At 41.3% G+C, this 24,459-nt stretch overlaps 1 protein-coding gene across 1 annotated transcript in view; it reads right to left on the reverse strand.

The window, feature by feature from the left end:
• Positions 1-1,101: 1,101 nt before the first annotated feature.
• LHFPL1 (LHFPL tetraspan subfamily member 1) overlaps positions 1,102-24,459 on the reverse strand; it is a 37,453-nt gene continuing 14,095 nt past the window's right edge. Inside the window, exon 3 of the mRNA XM_014862988.3 lies at positions 1,102-2,112. Coding sequence (XP_014718474.1) covers positions 1,931-2,112 — 182 coding nt within the window. The 3' untranslated portion in view covers positions 1,102-1,930. The remainder of the gene's footprint in view (positions 2,113-24,459) is intronic.

Here is a 24,459-nt window from a genome sequence, read left to right on the forward strand (position 1 = left end):
CCTTTCAATGGCCTTCCTTTAGGATAAATTCCAAATTCCTTATCCTGGTGTAGAAGGTCCCACAGGATCTGGCTAGTATTTTCCTTTTCAGCTTCAGCTTTTGCCACCTCACGTTTTATACCTCTATTCACTGTTCTTGTGATGGGGCCATGTTTTTTCATGTCTTCATGCCGCCACTTTCCCTGCTTCCTTGTCTAGTACACTCTTTGCTTTTGCTGAAAAACTCCCCCTATTCATCTCTCACACTCATCTTAAGCCTCACCTTCTAGGAAGCTTTCCCATGAATCCCTTCACCCCAAGTCGATTTAATAACTCTGCTATGTAATCCTTCACCCCCCTCCTCTTCACTTACTAGCACTTAACACACAGTTTAGCGATTATTTATCCACATGTCTGTAAATACTCCCAAACTATTCATTTTAGGGTGAGAAACTGTATCTTTACCCTTTTATCCCCAGTACTTAGCACAGAATGTGGCATATAGTAGGATGCTCAAGAAATATGTCATGGATGAATGATTAAATGAATGAATGAGCTCTTAAATGGAGTATATGCTTGAATTCACTTACCTACATAAGGTCGATATAAAGACCCTCACCCTTCTTGCAAAGGTATCTAATTAATGAGGCCAGCTTTTGCCGTCTCTTTTTCCCGGTAGGGCTATACCTAAGCCACTCTGGAGTGATTAAAAAGAGAAATAGATGAGCTGGCCTTTTGAGTCATAGGCTCTCCCTAGTCCCTAAAGCTATAGTTATGGAACAATAGAGCTCGCCTGAATTAATTGGGCAGGAGGGAGTGAGACAAATTCTGTCCCTGGGAGACACCAAGTTCTTCTACACCATCCGTCAGCCTTGAGCACAGATGGGATGGAGGCCAGGCCTAAAAATACATCAGCCCTAGGTAACATCAGGGCTGTGTTTTTTCATGTCTAACTCACCCCAGATGGAGGGAAAGCATTTGACGAGCAGCCTTTGAAACAGGCAGAGAAGCTTATAGCATGCTAGGAATGACTACAGGGGCAAAAGGCTACTGTGTATTTCCTAGTCAATAAAAATAAACTCTGATAGAAATTTAAATAAGGAGCCAGCAGAAACATCCTTGTCACCATCATTGTGAATTCATGTTTATTAAGTGCACAACAAATGCTAGTCTCTGCTCTGAACATTTGATGAACACCTTTTCTGTATCTATATGGGACTAGGGAATACTTGCCACTATTTTGATGTGTCACCCACCAGAACACAAAATGAACTCTTATGAATATTCTAAAGCATAATGAGGAAGGGGTCTTAGACTATATGCAAGCATCCTCGATTAGTGTTTTCCCACTGAGAGTCACTGTCCTTGCAAGCTTCCCCACAACTGGAAAGAAAGAGAAGCAGGAGAAAAGAGGAATAAGTAAGGTATAGTCCTGAGAAATTCACAAAAATTTGAGCAGTGGCACTCCATAGATATTTGGAGATGACAATAAATACCAGGGGGAGGGCCATACAAATGGAGCGGTAGGAACCAGCCCTGTCCATCTCCTGGTCCCTCCCTGCACAAGTGCTCTTACCCAGTCCTTAAGCTTTGGGGTAAGCGATAGAGAGGAGCTGTAAAACTCTGAAGAGCTGCTTGATTGTGCAGTTACCTTTCAAGTGAGGATCTTCTCCTCATTTTGCATGAAGAAGCACTTTGGGACTTGGGAGCTACTGGGTATTCACCAGCTAGGTAAACATTTGAGAGAATCATTGTTCTTGATGGATTTTGTAAATAGCCACTGACCCACTGGCTTAAGGGAAAGTGAAAATGAATGACTGGTGAGTTAAAAAACATGCAAACACTGGGCTAGACTACTGGCAGGTGGGTGGCAAGTGGCCGAGTCCTAGTACCTCTTTTTAAGTCTCCCTTCCCTCCTTTTTCCCCACCCTCACCAATCTTCTGCTAAAGCTCAAGGCTTGAGGCAGTGGTCAAGCTCCATGGCATAAGAATTGGTATTCCTCATGATGCTCTCCACCAACATGACAGGCTTGGGGTTTCTTCCAGCAAAGCAAGAGAGCCAGGTACAGATCAACATGGCTGCAGCTGCTCCACCTCCAGCACAGTAATAGGCCCAGCCAAGCCGACAGGTACCTATAAGAAATGGACAGAGACATGGGGGTTAGGTTGTCGTCTCATACATTCTCTTTGGGATATTAGGGTTAAAGTGAGAGTAGGAAACAATGAATGCAAGTGGGATTCCTGTTTCCTCCTTTCCTTCTTTGCCGATGGTGGTATTTGCTTTAGCAAGAGGTTATAAAATTTTATTCTGTTACAGTAGGAACTGGGGGTGATGTGGGTGGTGGCAGTGGTGGTGACGCTAATGACAATGATGACAAGAAAAACTTAATCAAGTGTCAAGAACTATGCTAAGCTCCTTAGACATATACCTCCTTGATCATTACAGTAACTATATGAGATAGGTACTCTTATTACGCCTATTTTATACAAGATGAGGCAACTGAGGCGCAGGTTAATTGTGAAAAATCACACAGCTAGAAAGTGGTAGAGTCAAGACATAAAGCCAGGCTCCTCTTGACTCTAAAGCTCCACACTTTTAACCACACTGACATACTACAGTGCATGGAATGTTTTCAAAGAACTATATCCTGCATTGTCAGGAGCTTTGACAGGCAAAATCAAATTTCTTGTCGCTTAATACATGTCTCTATCCTAACCTAGCCTTTCAACATCCAGGGAGGAAATACGCATTGGAATCAAGGCCAAGCTTCTAAGGGGGTAGTTTCAGTTTGAGGGGTAATGGGAAAGGTTACCTGCTCAAAAACACCCACCCCACCACCTGCCATTGTATCAGAGGTAGATTGCCTCCTTTGAAGTATTTATATTTTGTTCAGAGATCCTTCGGAAAATGTCAGTGCCCAAAGAAAGAAGGAGAACTATTATTTCATGAGGGATCGGAGTAACAACTAACTGTTAAAATCAAATGCTTAAGCAAAAAATACTCCAGAAATTGAGGTAGATGCCTAGCAATGCAAAATTGCAGAGGGGTCCTGAGAAAAGAGGTAGGCAGCAACCTTCCCCTACCTCATAATCTTGCAGAAAGCTAGTCCTGACTACAGTCTGTCAGTTGGGGATGCCAAGCTTGACATTCATGACATCCTTTTTGGTGAGGAAGATTGGCCCTGAGCTAACATCTGTTGCCAATCTTCCTCTTTTTGCTTGAGGACAATTGTCCCTGAGCTAGCATCTGTGCCATCTTCCTCTATTTTGTGTGTGGGATGCTGCCACAGCATGGCTTGATGAGCAGTGTGTAGGTCTGTGCCCAGGATCTGTACCCACAAACCCTGGGCCACCAAAGTGGAGTGTGTGAACTTAACCACTAATCCACCAGGCTGGCACCCAACTTACTTTTTAATAACCGATTATTTCTGTTCACCTGGTGCCCATTGAACCTTAATATTCCTTGTTGTAATTGACTGGTTGGCATGTCATATAAACAGTCTGAGACAGCCCCAGGTTAGGCTGCTTTGTTTTTCCATTCAGGCCAGGCTAATTTATCCCAAATTTCCCACTTAAGAAATACTCTTTCTACGACCAAGTCATCACTCATGCTGTCTCTCCTGCCAGAAACAGCTTCTTTCCTCTTATTCATATCTTCATCAGAACACTATTCAGGACTCAGCACCTCCAGTAAGCCTTCCCTGATTAACCCCAGTGGGCTCTAGTCACCTCAAGCAAGCAGCCCTCCAGAAATTTGTTTGTGCCCCTCTTACATAAGTGTACCTGTTGGGCAAAATGTTGGGAGGAAGATTTGTGTATCATGTACTTTTTATCTGCCCTTTACTCCCTTCCAGATTGTTGCCTCAACAGTGTAGACATATTTGTTTCTTTCTTGATAATTCCTCCCACGCTCTGTCAACAGTAGGCGCTCAGTATGTGTGATTTAGCCTAATGATACTTCAAAGATGGGTACACTTGCATTTTCAACCCTCAACACCCAAACCTATAGTTTAAATTTTGAATTAAGGTTATAAAACCAGCTATAGTAGTATTCTGTTTGTTTCAAGAATGTACTATGGTCCTTCCCACCATAAGGCCTATATACATTCTGTTCCTTCTGTCTAAATTGCTTACTGCATGTGCACGTGTACACATACACTTCTTACCACTCTCTTTGCTAGTAAATGTTCAATTATTCTTCAGAGCTCGACTCAATCATTAATTCCTCAGTGAAGCCTTCCCTGACCTCCCTAAGTCAAATTCCCTCATCAGAGGCCTTCATTAGCACTGTGTACCTTTCCTTCTGTACTTGAATGAATGAGTGAATCCCTTATCCTTTCCCATGTCAAGTGTCAAATCTTAGTCCTTCGAAGGAGATAGTACTTTACCAATAGACTGAGGCAATCATATAACTTCCTGAAGTCCCGTGGCCCCACTCAAAATCATGCGGAGAGCCAGACTACATTAGCTCTGGAAACAACGCAATCCTCAGAGAGAGGGGGCGAATTTGAAAGAGAAGCCTTCCTAAAGAAAGGAATCCAACTATCTACGAAGTCGCCTCAACATGAACAACAATGATGGATTTCTGAGAAGAGTAAACTGAAGAATAGCACACTGAAGCAAGCGGCCAACAGATCTGTACCACCCCCACCTCATCGCACCTCTGCTTAGACACTCACTCGCTCACTCAGAGTAGGAGGTTTTATACAATTCTTTCAGTTTCAGAGAGTGAAAACTCTGGAGACAGACAAACCTTCAACTTCTGCCTTCCTTGGGAGGAAATCTGCAGGCTTTTTTGCATCCACTTCACAGACAGGAATGCGAGGCTCAGGTGACAGCCCTAGGAACTCTCTCAGAAGCAGAGAAGTAGAGGCAGGGATCCAGACCAAGTCTCTTCACTCTCAACCCAGTGATCTCCTCTCTACTGGTTTTCTCATCCTCCCAAAAGCCATTTTCTTCCTACAGAAACCTTGACCTGTAAGCCCTAAAGAGGGGATTCCTAAATCAATTTGTAATAGCCTTCTTGAGCTTCTCCCCCAGCCCCTCTAACCAAAATCTCCTGTGCTCACATGGCTGAGTAGACAGGATCCAGCTCCAGCATGGGCCCACTATCAAGCAACTTCCTCCTCTCTGGCGTGCTCCCAATCTAGTCTAGAAAAGGCATCAGAAGTCTCATTCTGTTTCTTCAGTTTCCTGTCAGGTCATCCCCTCATTAGAGTAGCAGGGATATTCATATTAGGTACATGCACCCTGGGACCAGGGAAAGACTTGTTTCTAGAAATGAAGGGAATAAATGCATAGCAAGCCATTTCCCCAAAGCCCTAGGCAGGCAGAAAGCTGACAGTGTGGGCAGGTCCAGAGTGAAGAGCTGGCTAGAAAGACCTCAATAAACCTTACTGAAGTCAAGTCAGAACCAGGTATTGCTGGGCTAGAAACCAACAGCAAAGTGCTCCCATTGCCACCCCAAGTGCACTCTGTGTTTCCTCTCACGGAGACTCCTTTTAGGCCACTGAATGGCATCTAAGCCTCAGGCTGCTGCCACACTGGAAACCAAGGAGAAATAGAGCGAGTATATCTTCTATCCAGCCCACTCCCCACAACCCTACCTGTTATCTGAGGGAATAGAGAGGTTATATCACTAGCATTGCAAAGGGAAAAAAGCACACCTTTTAAGAACTACATTTCCAAGTTGAGAGCTGCTGTCAGTACTCACCTACTCCACAGAAAGCTTGGACACTGTTCTGATGGCCTACAGAGGAACTCATGTTTTCTATGGGAGGATGAAAAGCAGAGACCAGTGGCAATGAGCTACCCCCTTTTACCTCCAATCACCTTTTATTGAAGTCCCACGGACCATCAACAATCCCTAAATCCTGTTCCCTGAAGTACTGTTGATCCTTCTATTCATTTGACAAATATTTATTAAGTACCTACCATGAAGCAGACATTTTGAATACATCATTTCACTTGATTCTCACAATAGCCATTATTATTTCCATTTACAGCTAAGAAAACTGAGTCTCAGAAAAGTAAATTACTTTGCCAACTTACAAGTGTCAGAGTTGAGATTTGAATGCCAAAAGTGAAAGTCCATGGTCATCCATTTCAACCATACCAGGAGAGCGGAGCCAAGGATACAGGTTATTCTGGTCCAAGTTTTATGGGAAAGTATGATGCCTTCAACTACTCACTTTACCTTTCTGGGTCTCAATTTCCTTTTTGTTAAGTGGAGGAAATTTTCCCGGAGAGATTTCTAAAAGCCCCTTCCATTCAAATTTTCCATTCTACTATAAATGAGAGAAATTTTTAAGAAACATACATAAAATACGACAGGAACATCCAGAGAAAGGGGAATCATTTGTAGCTGGAAGAATTCGGGCTCAGGTGAGGTTTTATACAGGAGATAGCATTTCAACCTGACTTTAGTAATGGGAAGTGGGCACTCTAGGCAGTGGGAGTGCTTGGTATGTGAAAAGTTATATAAGTGAGAAAGTAGACCACGTTTCAAAAACAGCACTCCAGAGTTGTTTCCGAAAAGGAGTTGCAGTTGGCAAATAATAAGCTGGATCTAGACCAGGAGGAGCCGTGAAATCTGTCATCTTTCCCACAGGCAGTGTGGAACAATGGAAAGTTTCCAGTCAGAAGATGATATGATAGAGCAAGGTTTCTCAACCTTGGCACTATTGACATTTCGGTCCAAAAAATTGTTGCGTGGGGGTGTGGTGGGGAGGGTTGTCCTGTGTGTTATAGCAACCTGGCCTCTACCTGCTAGATGTCTGTAACTTATCCCTCCCTCCTCCGAGTTGTGGAAACCAAAAATATTGACAGACGTTGACAAACATCCCTGGGGGTGGGGAGGGTGGATTGCTTCCCATTAAGAACCACTGAGTTAGAGGTATGATTTGGGAAAATTAACCTAAAAGTTCTGTGTAAAAGGAATTGGAGACAGTTGAGTGCTATAGGCAGAGGCTAGTTAACCAGAGGCCAGGGATGCTGTTACACATCCAACAATGCATAAAATAGCCTCCCACAACAAAAAATGATCTGACCAAATATATCAACATTTTTGAGGTTAAGGAACTCTGATCTAGGCAAACACTAGATATTTACACTTTGAATTACCTCCAAAGTGAATCTTGACAACTGAAAGATTAGACCAACAGAATGGAATCTTATCCCTTAAGGACAGCTGTGCATGATTCCTTATTAACCTGAGAAGCTGGCTGGAACTGAGGCATGGTCGGCCTTGAGAATTCTAGTATGCTGGCCCAGGGAAGCCAGGGAAGGTCAAGGGGCGAGATCTCACGAGGTATTAAGGAGGAAGCACTGATTCCCTGGGAGTCAGGAGACTGGAGTCTTTGAAGAAATCTCCTAAGCCCGCGGATCTCAGCTCTCTAACCCTCAAAATGGGAGAAAATCATTAATTACCTGCCTAAAGGCAGAAAAATAGGACCGGATAAGTTCTTAAAGTCCCTTTCAGAAATTGCCAGGTTCACTGCTACTGTGCATTTCAGATTGAATTCACTGACTCTGAGCCTCCATGCTAGAATTTTCCAAGGCCTGTATCCTCAGAAAATACTGCAGTGAGCTGACATCACACCTGGAGATTGTCTCTACATACATGCATAGATGTCTGTGAAAAGAAAAACTGGATGGCAGGATAGGCTGAGAGAAGAGGTCCCAACCACAAATTAGCTTTATGCAAAGCTTCTAGATGAGGCCTGAGATATGCCTGTTCTTTTTGTACTCTTCTGTATCATTTCTAACACCCTATCTGTGAGTCATTCTATTCCAGTGTTGAATTTGCTGTGACAAGATCCCTCATAAAAGTTATTAAATCATCACTCAGCAGTGAGCCTGACATTTAAATCAAGACACGTTGCTTTTATTCCAAGTTGCAAATCAAATTGGTTTGGAGTTTGACTCTATTTCCTTTGATTCAGCATTAAGTTATACCATTACACTTCTGCTGTTTAGAGAACAAATTGTCACTGGCTACTAAACTGCCCTCCCTGGAGTCCCAGCCCTATACACTCAGGGATGTGGTGTTTGGCCAGCTCTCAATGGATCATGATGAGCTACTGGGAGGAGTTAGCCACAAAACAATGCTTTTGGTGAGGCCATTGTTGTGGCTGTCAGGATTGGGAATCAGAGTAAGAATGAGTCTGACAGAGAGGCTCTCTCTGAAGGGGTCATGATCAGAATGCCAATTTAAAAGCCAAGAATGCTAGAAAACTAATCCAAAGAAAGGTGTCCTCCTTGGAGGAACAGGAAAAAGGCACAAAAAGAGAGTGAGCCCACTTTGGAAGACAGTTTGATGATTTCTTACGAAACTAAATATACTCTTACCGTACGATCCAGCAATCATACTCCTTGGTATTTACCCAAAACAGTTGAAAACTTATGTCCACACAAAAACCTGCACACAGATGTTTATAGCAACTTTATTCATAATTGCCAAAACTTGGAAGCAACCAAGATGTCTTTCATAAAGTAAATGGATAAATAAACTTGGTACATCCAGATGATAGAATATTATGCTGCACTAAAAAGAAGTGAACTATTAAGCCATGATAAGACATGGAAGAACCGTAAATGCATATTACTAAGTGAAAGAAGCCAATCTGAAAAGGCTACATACTGTATGATTCAAATTATATAACATTCTGGAAAAGGAAAAACTATGGAGATAATAAAACGATCAGTGGTTGCCATGAGTTGGAGGGTATGGGGAGGGATTAATAGCCAGACCACAGAGGATTTTTACAGCAGTGAAAATACTCTGTATAATACTATAATGATGGATACATGTCATCATGCATTTGTCCAAACCCATAGAATGTACAACACCACGAATGAACCATGAACTATGGATCTTGGGCGATTATGACGTGTCAATGTAGATTCATCAATTGTGAAAAATGTATCACTCTGGTGGGGGATGTTGGTAATAGGGGAGGCTATGCATGTGTGGAGTCAGAGGAGTTACAGAAGACCTCTGTACCTTCCTGTCAATTTTGCTGTGAACTGTAAACTGCTTTATTAAAGTCTCAATTGAAAAAAGAGAGAGTGAGATAAGTCTGTTCTTTGGGTTTCTCAAGTCTCCCCTTTTAGAGAATCAGCTGATGGAATTTTAGGCCCCCAAAAGGTTGGAGGAAGAGACAGGGAAGCAGGGATATAGCAAGTACGGGGATATATGACCACTAACACCTCCAAAACTGACTAGGGCTAGATGACATGCAATGAAACTTTCAGATCTATGAAGTTTTGATTTGATGCAAATGTTGCCAAAACTCAAGTTCTGAGACCTAATACTCCAGAAAAAGGCATGCCAGTGACGTAAGATCAATGGTAAGAAGCCCTGGGTATTAGTGTGGTGGAGAAGTCGCTGATGGAAGAGAAAAGTATTGTGAAGTAGCTTTGAGCTTTGAGGTAGGACAAGAAGGAATAAAGTTGTTTTAGGAATGTAAACATCTCAGGGGCATAGAGAGGGGACTATATTCTTATAGAAAGATGAGATCCAAATTCTAGGAACTCATGGAGTCAGGATATTGGGAGGTGATTCAGGTAGAATGCAAGGAGAACAATGTTAACATCTGTTTTTCCATCTAATATTTTCCAATAGCCAGGAAATTTGAGAGACACTGCTCTAGCATTAGATAGGCAAAATAAGGGATGGAATGGCCCCAAGGATGGAGGAGGATCTGCAATGGGAACTAGCATATTGCCCTTAACCTCACCACCTAGAGCAGAGGGACAGGACAGACATGCAGAGATGTCTGTCTGGGAGCTGCTTAGGGGGCCTTCAAAGCCTTCAACATATCAAACCAGGGTGCAAAACCCTCAGGGACAGGGAGATAACCAAGATTTCTTTGGGATTCTATGGAATAGAGAGATAAAGGACTAGAGAGAGATCAAAGAAGAGAAAGAAACTAAAGGAGGGTCAATGGGGCAGGTGGAAGAGGAAGAAAAGAAAGGCAGGGGGAGTTTGTTTAGAGGACATAAGGAGAAGATTAGAACACTAGAGAACACGGTGCACAGCAACTGAGGAGCAGGGAGAGATTGAGCTCTTCAACAGACCTCTTCCTTATAAGGGTGTTATTTTTCCCAAGGAGACCCAGCTCAGGAAAACCAGCTGCTCCTCCCATCACTGTGGCACCATCTAAGCTTATGAAACCAGGCCTGCAACCCACCTCCCAAACTGCTGTTGGTGTGCGTGGTGGGGGGAAGGGAGAGGGCTGGTTGCTATTTGCTTACTTGACATATTTTTGCCACAGAGACCTGAATTTTGTGTTAAGCAGGCAGCAGGGGTTTGGAGGAAGCTGGTGGTCCCATCTGTTCAGAGAGATACTGCTGACTTTAGGGTCTCCATTTGTAGCAGCATAAAAACACTTTCAATGCAGCCAAGCCAAATGAGCAGAGAACTTTCTCTGCTAGGTTCAGCACAAATGAATAATTGTCAAAGATAAAACAAAGCCCAAGACTTCAAGGGCAATTGCCAAACACCCTACCCAAACACCTCACCATGGCCCCCAGTAAAAAGATAGCCAAAGACATGAGAACAGCTCTCTTCTCACTCTCCAGGCAAGGCATGAGTGTCAACAGGAGCCTAGGTTGAAGGCCCAGAACCTACTGGAGATTCCAAAAGCCTATCAGGCTCCCTTGCCAAGAAGATGGCAAAAAAAAATCCTATGAAAACTTCAGTAGTTCAGGTAAACATTTTCTTGTTCGTAGCCATTTTGGCTTAGTCACATATGCTAAGGAGGTAGGACATTCTGAGTTTCCAACTCCATCTTGGTCCAACCCAATGTTCTAAAGGGTAAGGGCACTCGCTAGGAAGTCCGTGAAGCCCTCAGTAAAGAGTCAAATCCTTATGGTGCCAGAGACACCCTGATTTGGTTGATTTTTTTTTCTCTCTTACACACATTTCCGCCAAGCAAATTGTGTCCTTCTATTGAAAACTTCCTCGCACTACTGAGCATGTGCTTTTGTCCTATCCTCATATTTTGCCAACCAGTCTTTCCAATTTATATCATTTCTTATATAGTTAGCCTGAGTTTTAGCTACTCTGCTCGTCTTCTTCTTCAGTGGGAGGAGAGGGGGAGGAACGATGTCTCAGGCCAATTTAAATCGTAATTCTGGGTCTTTCTCAAGATTGCCCGCTACCTGTCCCTGAAAAATACCTCCATGTCACTCTGTGCTATCCTTTGTACAACTACATTTAGAGCAACTTCTCAGAAGAGCTTTAGGAACTGCTGTAGACTGAATGTCTATGTCTCCCAAAATTCATATGTTTAATTCTAATACCCAATGTGATGGTATGTGGAGGTGGGGTCTTTGGGAATTGATTATGTCATGAGAGCATAGTCTTTTTTTTTTGAGGAAGGTTCGCCCTGAGCTAACTGCTGCCAATCCTCCTTTTTTTGCTGAGGAAGACTGGGCCTGAACTAACATCCATGCCTGTCTTCCTCTACTTTATATATGGAACGCCTACCACAGCATGGCTTTTGCCAAGTGGTACCAAGTCCACACCCAGGATCCGAACCAGTGAACCCCAGGACAACGAGAAGCAGAATGTGCACACTTCACTGCTGTGCTACTGGGCCAGCCCCAAGGGCATAGTCTTAATGAATGGGATTAGTATCCTTACAAAAGAGACCCCAGAAAGCTCCCCTACCCACTTTTACCATTTGAAGACACAGCGAAAAGACAGCCATCTATGAATCAGGAAACAGGTCCTCACCAGACACTGAATGTGCTGGCACCTTTATCTTGGACTTTCCAGCCTCCAGAACTGATAAAAACATTTCTGTTGTTTATAAACCACACAATCTTTGGCATCTCTCATAGCAACCCAAACAGACTAAGATGGGTACTCTCCCCAAAGAGACAGGTCAAAAAACAGCTAACCAAGTATTGGACTTCTTTGACTCAGCAGGAGCTCTCTAGGATACTTGACCTCTAAGAAATTGGCCCATCTCCTCTAATATCTGCTCAATAGACCTCTGCTTGCATCTACTTGGACTTTCTCAACTACTTAAGTCTGTAACTGGAATAGTATTAGCTAATATTGGGCAAATGCATCTATGTGCCAGGCATTTTAAACATATTTTCACATAGATAAGATCAACAAGGAATGAAAGGGAACCAGAGACGAAGTGAAACAAGTAAACAGACTATTTCTGTGACAAGTGCTATGACATAGGGTGATGCAAAGATATAGATAAGGGGCATCAAATTCAATTTAAAGAGGACAGGGAGTTTTCAAGGAAAATTAGGAATCAGCTGGGTGAGATGGGGAGAAGGGTATTCCTAACAAAGGGAAGAACACAGACAAGGTTGCAAAGGTTTGAAAGCACATGGTGTTTTCAGGGTGGCTGGACAGGAGAAGAAGCTTGAGTGGCTATGCAAGTGATGACCAGGGTCCCTATAGGCCATGCTAAGGAGCCTGGACTTTATTCTGAAGGCAATGAAGAACCATTGCTAAAGAGTGGGAGTGACATCAGGTTTGCATTTTTGAAATATCACCTTGGCCACAGAATGGAAGACAGATCAAGGGAGTGGGGTGCAGTATCTTTGGGAATAGGGAGAGAGAGTCAGAGGCTGTTTTCTGTAATCCAGATGAGAACTGATACTAAAGGAAAGAAGATAGAGTCTGGAGTTCTCATTGTGTGCCTTGGCTAGTAATATTTATTCCTACTGATGATGACATCATTATGGTTTGAGATTGACATTATTATAGTTATGTTTGTTAGATGTCCAGTTTTTAATATATATATCACATCTCCCCAAATAAACTACAAGCTCCCTGAAGACTATATTCTTGAATTCTTTGAATTATGTACAGCACCTCATTCAGCATCTTGTGTACAGTAAGTGTCCAGAATATGCTTCCTGAGTGACTATCTATTTTCAACATAATCTTCAAATACTTACAAATGTTAGAAGACCAGACTTGGTAGGCTGACCTACCTCAAGACTTAAGAGGGAGAACATCCTCATTCCAACCATTGACTTAGCCCCATACCAGCAACACCAGCTTTGAGAATCAGCTGTTTCTATCCACGCTCTATTGGCCAACAGATATAGACCATAGAAATTTTCCTGGGGTCAAATGTCCTTGGGTAATAACTAATGCCACAAATAACATCACCCAATATGTGTATAGCACTTTACGAATTACAAGGTACTTTTTTCATCCATTGTCTCATTTAATCCTCTTTCATTTGTTTTGTCATTCATCAAGTCCCAGCCAGAGGCAGGAATATTGTTATAGAGGAAGCAATTGACCATCCAGATGCAGTTCTGACCAAGGTTCCCACTTAGTCAGATGGTAGAGACAGGGTCAGGCCTGGGTGTGCTCAGGAAGTCACGTGGTTCAGGGAGAAGAGCCTGGGATAAGAGTTACAGAGAACTATGTTTGAAACTATGCCCTGTCATTTACAACTGAACCTCTAGGCAAGTCATTTGACCTTTCTGAGTTTCAGCTCCCCCTTGGGTAAAATGGAAGTGACACCACCTACCTCACAGAATAGCTGTGAAGGTCAAATGAGATGACACATATAAAGCACTTAGCACAGCACCTAGAATGATCAATACTTCTCAGCTCCATTTTCTCTCAGCTAAACACTTTTTAACTATTAATTAGCAAAAATATCTGGGGAGAGCTTTAAAATACAGATTCTGAGGCTCTGCTCCAGATCTACAGAATTATTTTCTCTGGAGACAGGGCCAGACAATGCTGATGCACAGTCCAGTGGGGAGCCACCTGAACCAAACCATATCATTAATCCAAACTGGTCAACATTTACTGAGAATCTACAGTGTGCTTGATGCAGTGCTAGGGGCTTTCACTTGAAAGATACATTTGTCTGAAATTTCTCCCAATTCTCCTTGGTGGGGCTTGGTGAAGGTGGTTTGAAAAAGTCGTGTGACACAGCACACAGACATATCTTTGCACCCTTGTCACTCTAACTTTGCAAGAGAATTGCTCCTAGGATATGCAGAAGTTGTCCCTGGTTTTCCTCTGGTTCCTTCCTTTGAAACCCATTTCACTTTATGAAAAAAAACTTCTAGGGGGGTCCGGCCCTGTGGCCAAGAGGTTAAGTTTGCGCACTCTGCTTCTGCAGCTCAGGGTTTCCCCGGGTGGGATACTGGGCGGGGACGTGGCACCACATATCAGGCCATGCTGAGGCGGCGTCCCACATGGCACAGCCAGAGGCACTCACAACTAAAATATACAACTATGTACTGGGTGGGGGGGTTTGGGGAAAGAAAAAGAAGAAGTAAAAAAAACGGAGATTGGCAACAGATGTTCACTCAGGTGCCAATCTTTAAAAAAATAAAAAAATAAAACCTTCTGGGTCAATCTATAATAATAACAATAATAATAATGATAGCAGTTATTAATAACATTTATTTAGTGCAGTCCCTGTACTAAATGTTTTAGGTCCGTCATTTCATTTCATCCTCACGAGAGCCCCCGTGAAATGGGTGGTACAGAATTAATACTCCTATTTAAAAATGGTTTCTGTTTTTAAACAAAGGATTAGGATACAGGATCATTCCAGAACAGACAGGGGAAGACAAACACTCACTAAAGGTGAGGGGGACAAAGAAAGCTGACGCTGAGGTTTATAGAAGGAAATAGAGTGGAGGAAACGGAAGCAAGGGAATTAAGCGAGAATCACACTCTTTGACCTGAGGATCAGAGGCAGGACTGAGAAAGCAGCCTAGAACAGAATGAATTCTCCTGACTTTACTGCCATCGCGTGGTGGTCTGATGTATAGACAACCGGTTCACAATTGTTTCAGTCAGTGAGGCTACTAGACCCTCTGCAAAGCACCCGATGGGGAAATAAGGCCAAGTAAAGCAGAGGACCTGCCCTTGAGGCTTTTATAGAGACTTGTCTCCTTCTAAAGTCAGCAGGCTGGAAGTCATCTGAGGGATCAGCCACTCCAGGGGTAAGCACCTTTGTCTCACGCGGGCTATTTCAGGAAAGGCAGAAATGTTTATAAGCACCATCATTTTTTCTATTCAAAATGAAAATAGCTTAGCATCCCATGGGATGTATAGAGTCTCATGACTTTAAGTTTTTCCTATTTTTAGTAGAAGATGGTCAGTGAGAAAATTGGCACTTAATTTTAGCCACTAAAATGATAGGGAGGAGGAATCTAATGTTGGATCAGCTTTCTCATCTTTTACCCCTTTCGCCTCTAGGGGCATTGTTGTCATAAGCACATTTACGTGCACTTTGTCATTTCATGGCCTGAACAATCTCAGAAGGTAGATAAAATCACCCTCACTTTAGTCATGGGGAAATAGGCTTATAAAATGAAATCTATGTGAAATCTAAAAAAGCCAAATTCATAAAAAACAGAGAATAAAATAGTAGTTACCAGGGGGAGGGTCTTGGGGGACAGGACAGACGTTATTTAAGGGTGCAAACTTGCAACAAGTGGTAATAAGCCCTAGAGATCTAATGCACAGTGAATATAGACAACAATATTTTACCATAAATCATCAAACTTGCTAAGAGACTAGAACTTAATTATTCCAGCCACTAAAATGAAATGATAATTATGTAATGGACTAGAGGTGATAATTATCACTACAATGACAATCATATTACAATATATAAATGTATGAAATTAACATACTGTACACCTTAAATTTATACAGTGTCATATGTCAAATGTATTTCAGTAAAAAAGACAAAAAAAATAAAGAACAGAAATGACTTGGCTGTGGTCACACAGTAAGATGACAACAGAGCCACCTACAATTTGTTCATTCCATTCAATGCAGCATGCATAGAGCACCAACAGTTTGCCAAGAACCAGGGACATGCAGGTGAATTGAGTTGCCCCCTGGCCCACTGAGTTTCCACCTTAGCTCAGTTTCTCCTCTGAGTAGAGACTCCTTTCTGTGTGGACTAGGAGAGCAACTGAAAAACCTTCAGCAACACCTGAGCCACGAGTTTTCTAGAAGCACAGGCTGCCCAGGGCATTCTAGCTGATGCTGCCCAATGAATGAGTTGCTTTGGGAATCCCCTTGACCAATCCCTGCCCCCTACTGCCATGGGTGAGGGATGCTAAAAGGCTCCTCTCCTGTAGGAGGGCTTCCTTAAGTAAATTGGTTTGTTTTTTCACTATCCTTCTGGTTTTTAAGAACAAAATAGATAGATATGGAATTAAATCAAAGATCTCACCATAAAGGTAGGCAGGTCACAACAGGGAGCTAGGCAGGTATCTGGGGCCTCTGGTTGCTCATCCGTCTAGGCCAATGCTCTCTATGCAAAAACAGGGAAGCCAAGCCTCAGTGTGGGAAAGTGACGGGCCCAAGCAAGCTTAGAAAAATGAAAACCTAGCTGTCCTGATACTCAGACCAGGGCTTGTTCTACCACATTCTGCTGCCCCTCTGTGGACATGAGACTGTATTAAGCTGCCTCATTGTGCTCTGGTGAGCACAAGAAAACAGACTGTCAATAAAGAATGAAACTGACAGAGAAGAAAGGTAACAGGAAATGCCTGGAAACTGAACCCATAAAGGCCAAACCCCACCGTAAAAGGCTTTGAACTGGCAAGAATGAGAGGAAATGATGGGAAAACAAAGGAAATGGGCCTCTGAGAGAGGAAACAAGGGAAGCACACACAAGGCCTTTGGGTAGCCTCTGTAGCAGGCCTTTGTCAAGTTGAGTGGGTCCCTCTCTCCCGCCCAAAAGCCAAGCTCAGGGCATCCTTTCCAAAGAGGCTCTTGAAAACTGGGCTGACTACCCGCTAACAACAAGTTACATTTAGTGCAGCCTATTGTGCTAATGCTTTGTACGGATGTATTATTTCACTTGATCTTTTCGATAACCTTATGGAGAAAAAATATTTTTATCAAACTCCATTAATGAAAACACGGAGAGGTTATGTAGTGTGCCCAAAGATGCAGAAATAGTAAGTGGCAGGGCTCAAATTTGAACCCAGGTCTTTCTACTATTAACCTATGTTTTTATCTATCATGTTGTATATAGTGGCTTCTTGCTGTAATAGGTCCTTTTTCTGAAAACCAAAATACTAGGAACATTTTCATTTCAACAACTGGTATTATCATAATGATGATAATGATACCAGACAACAACTATTGACCGGTTGCTATATACCAAACACTGTACTAAGTGTTTTGCATGTGTGGTCTCATTTAATTTTCACAAGAACTCCATGAGGTAGCAATAAGCTCCCAAATGCTGAATAACTTGTCCAAGGTCACAGAGCTAAGGAGGTAGCTATGCTAAAGCCCACTTTGACAACTAAGCTGTCCTCCCATGGGTTCTTCCCTGGTTCCCACTGTTGTTGATGCCAATTAGAGGCTTGGTGAAGGGTAACTAGGAAGTGGAGTTAAATGCATCATTTTAGTGTTGGACTAAGAAGGATTCACTTGTGTGGGATCAAGTCCATGGAATCTTCATTTTATGGCCAGAGTCCAATTAACAACCACACAAATACCTTTCTCAGCTTAAATCTTTCATTTATTTAATTAAATTAAAGAGTGAGAAAGTTTGCATTTGACAAGGCTGTTGCTGGGAGCCTTTGACTTTCTCCTTCTTACTGAATGGGTGATTCATTCAACAAACAGATATTGGATTGCCATTGAGCGCCACCTACAGTGTGCATGAGAATCTGGAAGCTAGTCCCAAGTTCCTAGTTGTGGGGCCTTGAGAAAAACCACCTGCCCTTATTGGGTCTCACTAGCTATAAATGAGCACACCGATGGATCTGCAAGGTACCTCCCATTGTAGGTTTCAGTGCAAACTCATGATTAATGTTTGCTTTTTTATCTGTTTTAAATATTTGATTAACTTCTTATTTATGTTTTTATTAAGATATAATTAACATATGAGATTATATTAGTTTCAGGTGTACAACATAAGGATTCGATATATGTATATATTGTGAAACAATCGCCACAATAACTTTAGTTAACATCCATCACCACATATAGTTACGAATTTTTTATGATGAAAACTTTTAAGATCTACTCTCTTAGCAACTTTCAAATACGCAGTTCAGTATTATTAGCTATAGTCACCATGCCACACATTACATGACTTATTTATTTTATAACTGGAATTTTGTACTTTTTGACCCTCCTCACCCATTTCGCCAAACCCCCACACCCTGCTTCTAGCAACCACCAATCAGTTCTCTGTATCCATGAGTTTGTTTTTTGTTTGTTTGGTTGGTTGTGTTTTCTAGATCATACCTTATTTGTCATTCTCCGTCTGACTTATTTCACTTAGCATAATGCCCTCAAGGTCCATCCATATTGTGACAAATGGCAAGATTTCCTTCTTTTTTATGGCTGAATAATACCCAATTGTATATATTTATAGCACATTTTTTCATCTGTCCATCCATAGATGGACACATAGGTTGCTTATTTGTCTTGGTTAGTGTAAAAGTGCTGCAGTGAACATGGAGGTGAATATGTCTTTTCAAGTTAGTGTTCTCATTCCCTTAGAATAAATATCTAGAAGTGGAATTGCTGGATCTTCTGGTAATCCTATTTTTAATTTTTGAGGAATCTCCATGCTATTTTCCATAGTGGCTACATCAATTTGCATTCCCACCAACAGTGCACAAGCGTTTCCTTTTCTCCACATCCTCACCAACACTTGTTATTTCTTGTCTTCTTGATAATAGCCATTCTACCAGTGTGAGGCAATATCTCATTGTGGTTTTGATTTGCATTTCCCTGATGATTAGTGATGCTAAGCATCTTTTCATGTGCCTGTTGGCTATCTGTATGCCTTCTTTGGAAAGTGTATATTCAGATCCTCTGCCCTTTCTTTAATCAGATTGTTGGTTTTTTTGCTATTGAGTTGTGTGAGTTCTTTATATATTTTGGATAGTAAACCTTTATCAGGTATATGATTTGCATATGTTTTCTTCCACTTGGTAGGTTGCCTTTTAATTTTGTTGATGGTTTTATTTGCTGCACAGAAGCTTTTTAATTTGATGTAGTCCCACTTGTTGATTTTTGCTTTTGTTGCCTTTGCTTTTGAAGTGAAATCCAAAAAATTATTGCCAAGACTGACGTCAAGGTGCTTACCACCTGTTTTCTTCTAGGAGTTTTATGGTTTCAAGTCTTATGTTCAAGTCTTTAATCCATTTTGAGTTAATTTTTGTGTATGGTATAAGATAATGGTCCAGTTTCATTCTTTTGCATGTGGCTGTCCAGCTTTCTCAGTACCATTTATTAAAAAGACTCTCCTTTCCCCATTGTTTATTCTTGGTTCCTTGTCATAAATTAATTGACCATATTTGCAAGGGTATATTTCTGAGCTCTCTATTCTGTTCCATTGATCTATTTGTCTGTTTCTATGCCAATACCATACTCTTTTGACTACTATAGCTTTAGAATATAGTTTGAAATCAAGAAGGTTGATACCCCCAGCTTGTTCTTCCTTCTCAAGATTGCTTTGGCTATTTAGGATCTTTTGTGGTTCCATACAAGTTAATTTCTTCTTTAAATGAAGAAAAAGGAGAAAGAGAGTAAACTCCCTAAACTGCTCAACTGATGACTCTGGTGGGTGAGAGCCAGGTAAGTAATCTTCCAGGGGGGTAGAGCAGGCACCAAGGGAAGATAGACAGCAGGGGACCTGGAAGATGAACTGGGAGACCTGAGAGGAGATCTCGGAAACAGGAGAGGAGGTGGAAGGGAGGAGCTCAAACTTTTAGGGGGCACGGGTTTTGAGATTTCTTTTGCAACCGTAAGTTTTTGTTTTGAGAGCTGTGTCTTCTCCAACACCCCTCTGATCTTTTATCCTACTCCCCCCCAACACACACACATAATCTCTTTCTCTCAAGAAGAGAGATTCATATAAGGAGTACATAAAAAGTAGATATCCTAGAAAACCAGAGAGAAGCCCTAGGTAGACTGTATATAATCTTAGAACACGTGGAACACAAAAACATTTGTATATCTTTCTTCTATGATCAAGTTTAGCAAGACAATTTAGGTGCCCTTATTACTGCAAGTCAAATCTAGAGGCGCTTTAAAATTTCCCACACATATCCATTCCACGGAGGACCTCTTCCAGAATCCCATCGGGTCTAGCCACTGCATTATTTATTTGTGCTCTGATTATATTAAAAGATTGACAGAGGACTCAGGCTGAAGGTGGGGGTGAAGGAGACAGGATGCAATACTGGGTACTTTCCATGATGTTTCAGAAACATTTGTTTCTGAAAACAGTAGAGCTAAAGTGTATCTTAAGAAAAAAAATCTCAAATGACTCAGGACATACCCTTGCCAATGGACAGGGAAAAAGTCATTGTAGCACACACAGGACAGTGAATTAGGAGTTAGGCTCCATTCACAGTTCTGACTTTAACTTGCTATGTGACCTTACACAAAAATTCACCTGTCCATATCTCAAGGTTTCCTCATTACAAAATTGGCATATTATTATCTGCTATGCATGCACTTTTGAGGATCAGATTTGATGATATTCATGAGAACATGTTGCAAATGTGATCCATTGATAGACAGCACAAACCTTACCTTCGAATTAAGTGATATTGATAGCACAATGGTTTTATAAGCTTGCTTAAAAACAGCTATGTCCAATTAGAAGTATTTAGAATCTCTAAATTCTCGATGGGGCTTATTTGGGCTTCCACTGTCTATGGGCCATTGGGTATGAAGAAATTCCTTAATAGTTTTGTGAATCTAAGAGGATTTTGAAAATCACAGCAAAGCCGAAATATGTGTATTAGGAAGTGAGTCGAAATCTCTGTTCAGGGGTCATATTCATCGCACCTTCACTTTCCCGAGGACTTGCTTTTTCTGTGTCAATCTCTCTCTACTATAGGATCATTACCATCATCATTCAAGTATTTGGCCATCTTAGAAAAAGCCTCTCTTCAGCCTACATTCTCTTTAAGCTACTGCTCAGTTTCTCCGTTCTCCTTCATTGCAGAACTTTTTGAAAGAATTGTTTACACACGCTGCTTTCATTTTCCTTATCTCACAATACCTCCAATATCTATAACTCCAAAACTGCTCCTCTAGGTCACGTTTGTCTGGCTGATTCCAGTGGTCACTTCTTTATCCTCATCTAGCAACTTGCAACAGCATTAAATACAATTGACTAAACCCTCTTCTTTGATGCACTTTCTTTCTCTTGGCTTTTGTGACTCCACACTCTTAATTTTCTTTGTCTCTCTGGCTGCTCCTTCTGAGTCTCCTTAGCAGGCTCTTTGTTCTCTACAGGGAAAAATAGCAGCTAAGAGCACAGACTCTCAAGCCCTGCTGTCCAATATGGTAGCCACTAGTCACATTGTGGCTATTACATTTAAATTAATAAAATAAAATAAATTAAATTCATGAAATTAAATAAATTAATAAAATTAAATAGGTATTAAATAAAGTTTAAATTAATAAAAGTAAATTAAAAATTCGGTCCCACTAACCTAACATTTCAATTGTACAAACACCACACACGGCTAGTGGCTAACACATTGGACAGTGAGACACAGAACATTTCCATCATTGTAGAAACATCTATTGGATGGTGCTACCTAGACCAGACTTCTAGAATTTGAATCCCAGCTCTGCCACTCTACCAGCTGAGTGACCTTGGGCAAGTTACTTAATCTCACAGACAAAAATCCCTGCCATCATAGAGTTTATGCTATCCCTACAATGGAAAAATATGGCATCCCTAAAATGTAGGAAGGAGATCTGTAAATGTTGATAGCTCTCCGAGAGATATCAGTAAGTGAAAAATGCAAGGTGCAGAATGGTATAGCTAGCTAAATATCTAGATAGTTAGATAGATAAGTAATATGACTTTGGTTGGACAAAAAAATACACGCATAAAAATACATATTTTTGTATTTATTAAAAGTTCTGGAGATGCAAATCAAAACTACACTAAGATATCACCTTACACCCATTAGAATGACAAAAATAACCAAAACAAACAGTAACAAATGTTGGAGACGTTGTGGAGAAAAAGGAACCCTCATACACTGCTGGTGGGAATGCAAACTGGTGCAGCCACTATGGAAAACAGTATGGAGATGCCTCAAAAAATTAAAAATAGAAATACCCTATGAGCCATCCCACTACTGGGTATCTATCCAAAGAGCTTGAAGTCAGCAATTCCAAAAGTCCCATGCACCCCTATGTTCATCACAGCATTATTTACAATAGCCAAGACATGGAAGCAACCTAAGTGCCTATCAACTGATGATTGGATAAAGAAGATATGGTATATATATATATATATATATATATATATATATATATATACACACAATGGAATACTACTCAGCCATAAAAAAGAATAAAATCGTCCCATTTGCAACAACATGGATGGACCTTGAGGGAATTATGTTAAGTGAAATAAGCCAGATAGAGAAGAACAATCTCTGTATGGCTCCACTCATATGAGGAATTCAAACATGGAGACAAAGAGAACAGATTAGTGGCTACCAGGGGAAAGGTGGGGTGGGGGGTGGGCACAAAGGGTGAAGGGGTGCACCTACAACACGACTGAAAAACAATAATATACAACTGAAATTTCACAAGATTGTAACCTATCATTAACTCAATAAAAATTAACTTACATAAAAAAAAGTTCTGGAGAGATACAAAAGGAATTTAATGGTGTCTTTGGGGAATGAGATTGGGGTCAGAAAAAAGACTGACTTTGCATTTTCAACCTTTATGTACTGTTTTATTTTATCACATACATAAATTACTTTTGATTAAAAATAATAATCAAATTTATATGTATATGATTTGGCATTTTCTGGTTATCCACTGTTGTATAACAAACCACCCCCAGAACACAGCAGGTTAAAACAATGACCATTTTATTATATCTCATGACTCTGTTGGTCACGATTTGGTCAGGGCTCAGCCAAGCAATTCTTCTACTCTGATTGGTATCAACTAGGCTCATTCAGTGGTATTCAGATGGCTAGTGTGGAGGGTTCAAGATTGCTTTACTCATATCTCTGGTGTCGTGGCAGGAACGGCTGGAAGTTTGAACTCAGCTGGTCCTCTCTCTGTCTCCAAGTATCTCCAGGACTTTCCATGTGGTCTCTCCAGCAGAGTAGTCAGACTTTTTAGATGATGGTTCAGAGCTCTAAGAAGCCAACATGGAGACTACAAGTTCTTTAGAGGGTAGGCCTAGAACAAGCTTGATGTCACTTCTGCCATACTCTACTGGTTAAAGCAGTTATAGGCCAGCCCAGATTCAGGGGATAGCAGGTAGAGATAGACCTGGCCTCTCTATGGGAAAAGTATCAAAGAATTTTTGGCTATTTTTAATCCAATACAGACATGAAGATTTCTGCCTTAATACAAGTTATATACTTAATAATTCAGGTTATGACTAAAAATCATAACTGTGGATGGTTCAGGATAACTTGAAAGAAAACCTAGGGAAAGAGGAGTTGAAGACATGAGTGTGACCCCTTCACACTGGAGGCTGCAGGATGCCATTCAGAGCATCAGAGAAATCTCTTTTACTTACTCTCAGAATCATCTTGGCAGACTGTCAATACCTGCTTCTATTGTCCTTCCTACCCCTTCATCTCTCTCAAGCAAGTCAGGGTAAGAAACTTTGTTCCCTGAGTACGCTCCATGTCTCTCTTGGCTCTGTGAATCTCCTTTCCCAAAATACAGAGCACATAGTGGGATATAGAGCCTACAGCAGAATCAAAGTAAATGTCGTCAATTGATATTCTACTCCCCAATGCATTTTACTCTGCCATGTTTTAAAGAAGGCCATCATTTAAGTCAGACACTGTGCTAGGTACTTTAATATGCTTTTTATTATTTCATTGTAGCAACAACACTGAGACAGATATCATTATTATGCCTAGTTTTACAGAGAAGGAAACAGACACAGACATCAAGCGAATTTACCCCATAAAACTACATAGGTGGCAGAGCCTGGATACCAACTGAGATCTTTGACTCTAAAGCCTATGAACTTTCAGTATGCCATGCTGCCTCTCAAGGAAAAAGGCACAAAAGTCTGTACACTGGACATTCAGAGTTCTTTTCTCCCATTTCATTCATCCTTTTATAGAATATCTGAGGTGTGCCAAGGATGGTTCCACACTGCCAGAATCTCCAGAGATTAAAGAAAGATCTAAGGAAAAAGGCTGTACTTCTAGTATTGGCATTCCCAAACCTTGGTATTCACAAGCTTGGTATTCCTAACACATCATAAAAAAATTCCTTTTAATTCTACTACATGTTTTGCTGCTGCTACTGGTACCTCTATTTTGCAAGGGTTAATACAATTGGCACTATCATGTATGTTTGAGCAGATGACCAAAAAAGGGTCAAGGATGGCACAGATTGTCTCTTCTTTTCAGCATTAACCAGAAAGGTGCTAATATGGAGGCATGTAATTTGAGAATATGGACAGGAAATGTGGGCCTCAGAGGGATGAGAGAAACTTA

This window comes from Equus asinus, chromosome X (assembly GCF_041296235.1).
Source record: "Equus asinus isolate D_3611 breed Donkey chromosome X, EquAss-T2T_v2, whole genome shotgun sequence".
NCBI classification, from domain to species: Eukaryota; Metazoa; Chordata; class Mammalia; order Perissodactyla; family Equidae; genus Equus; species Equus asinus.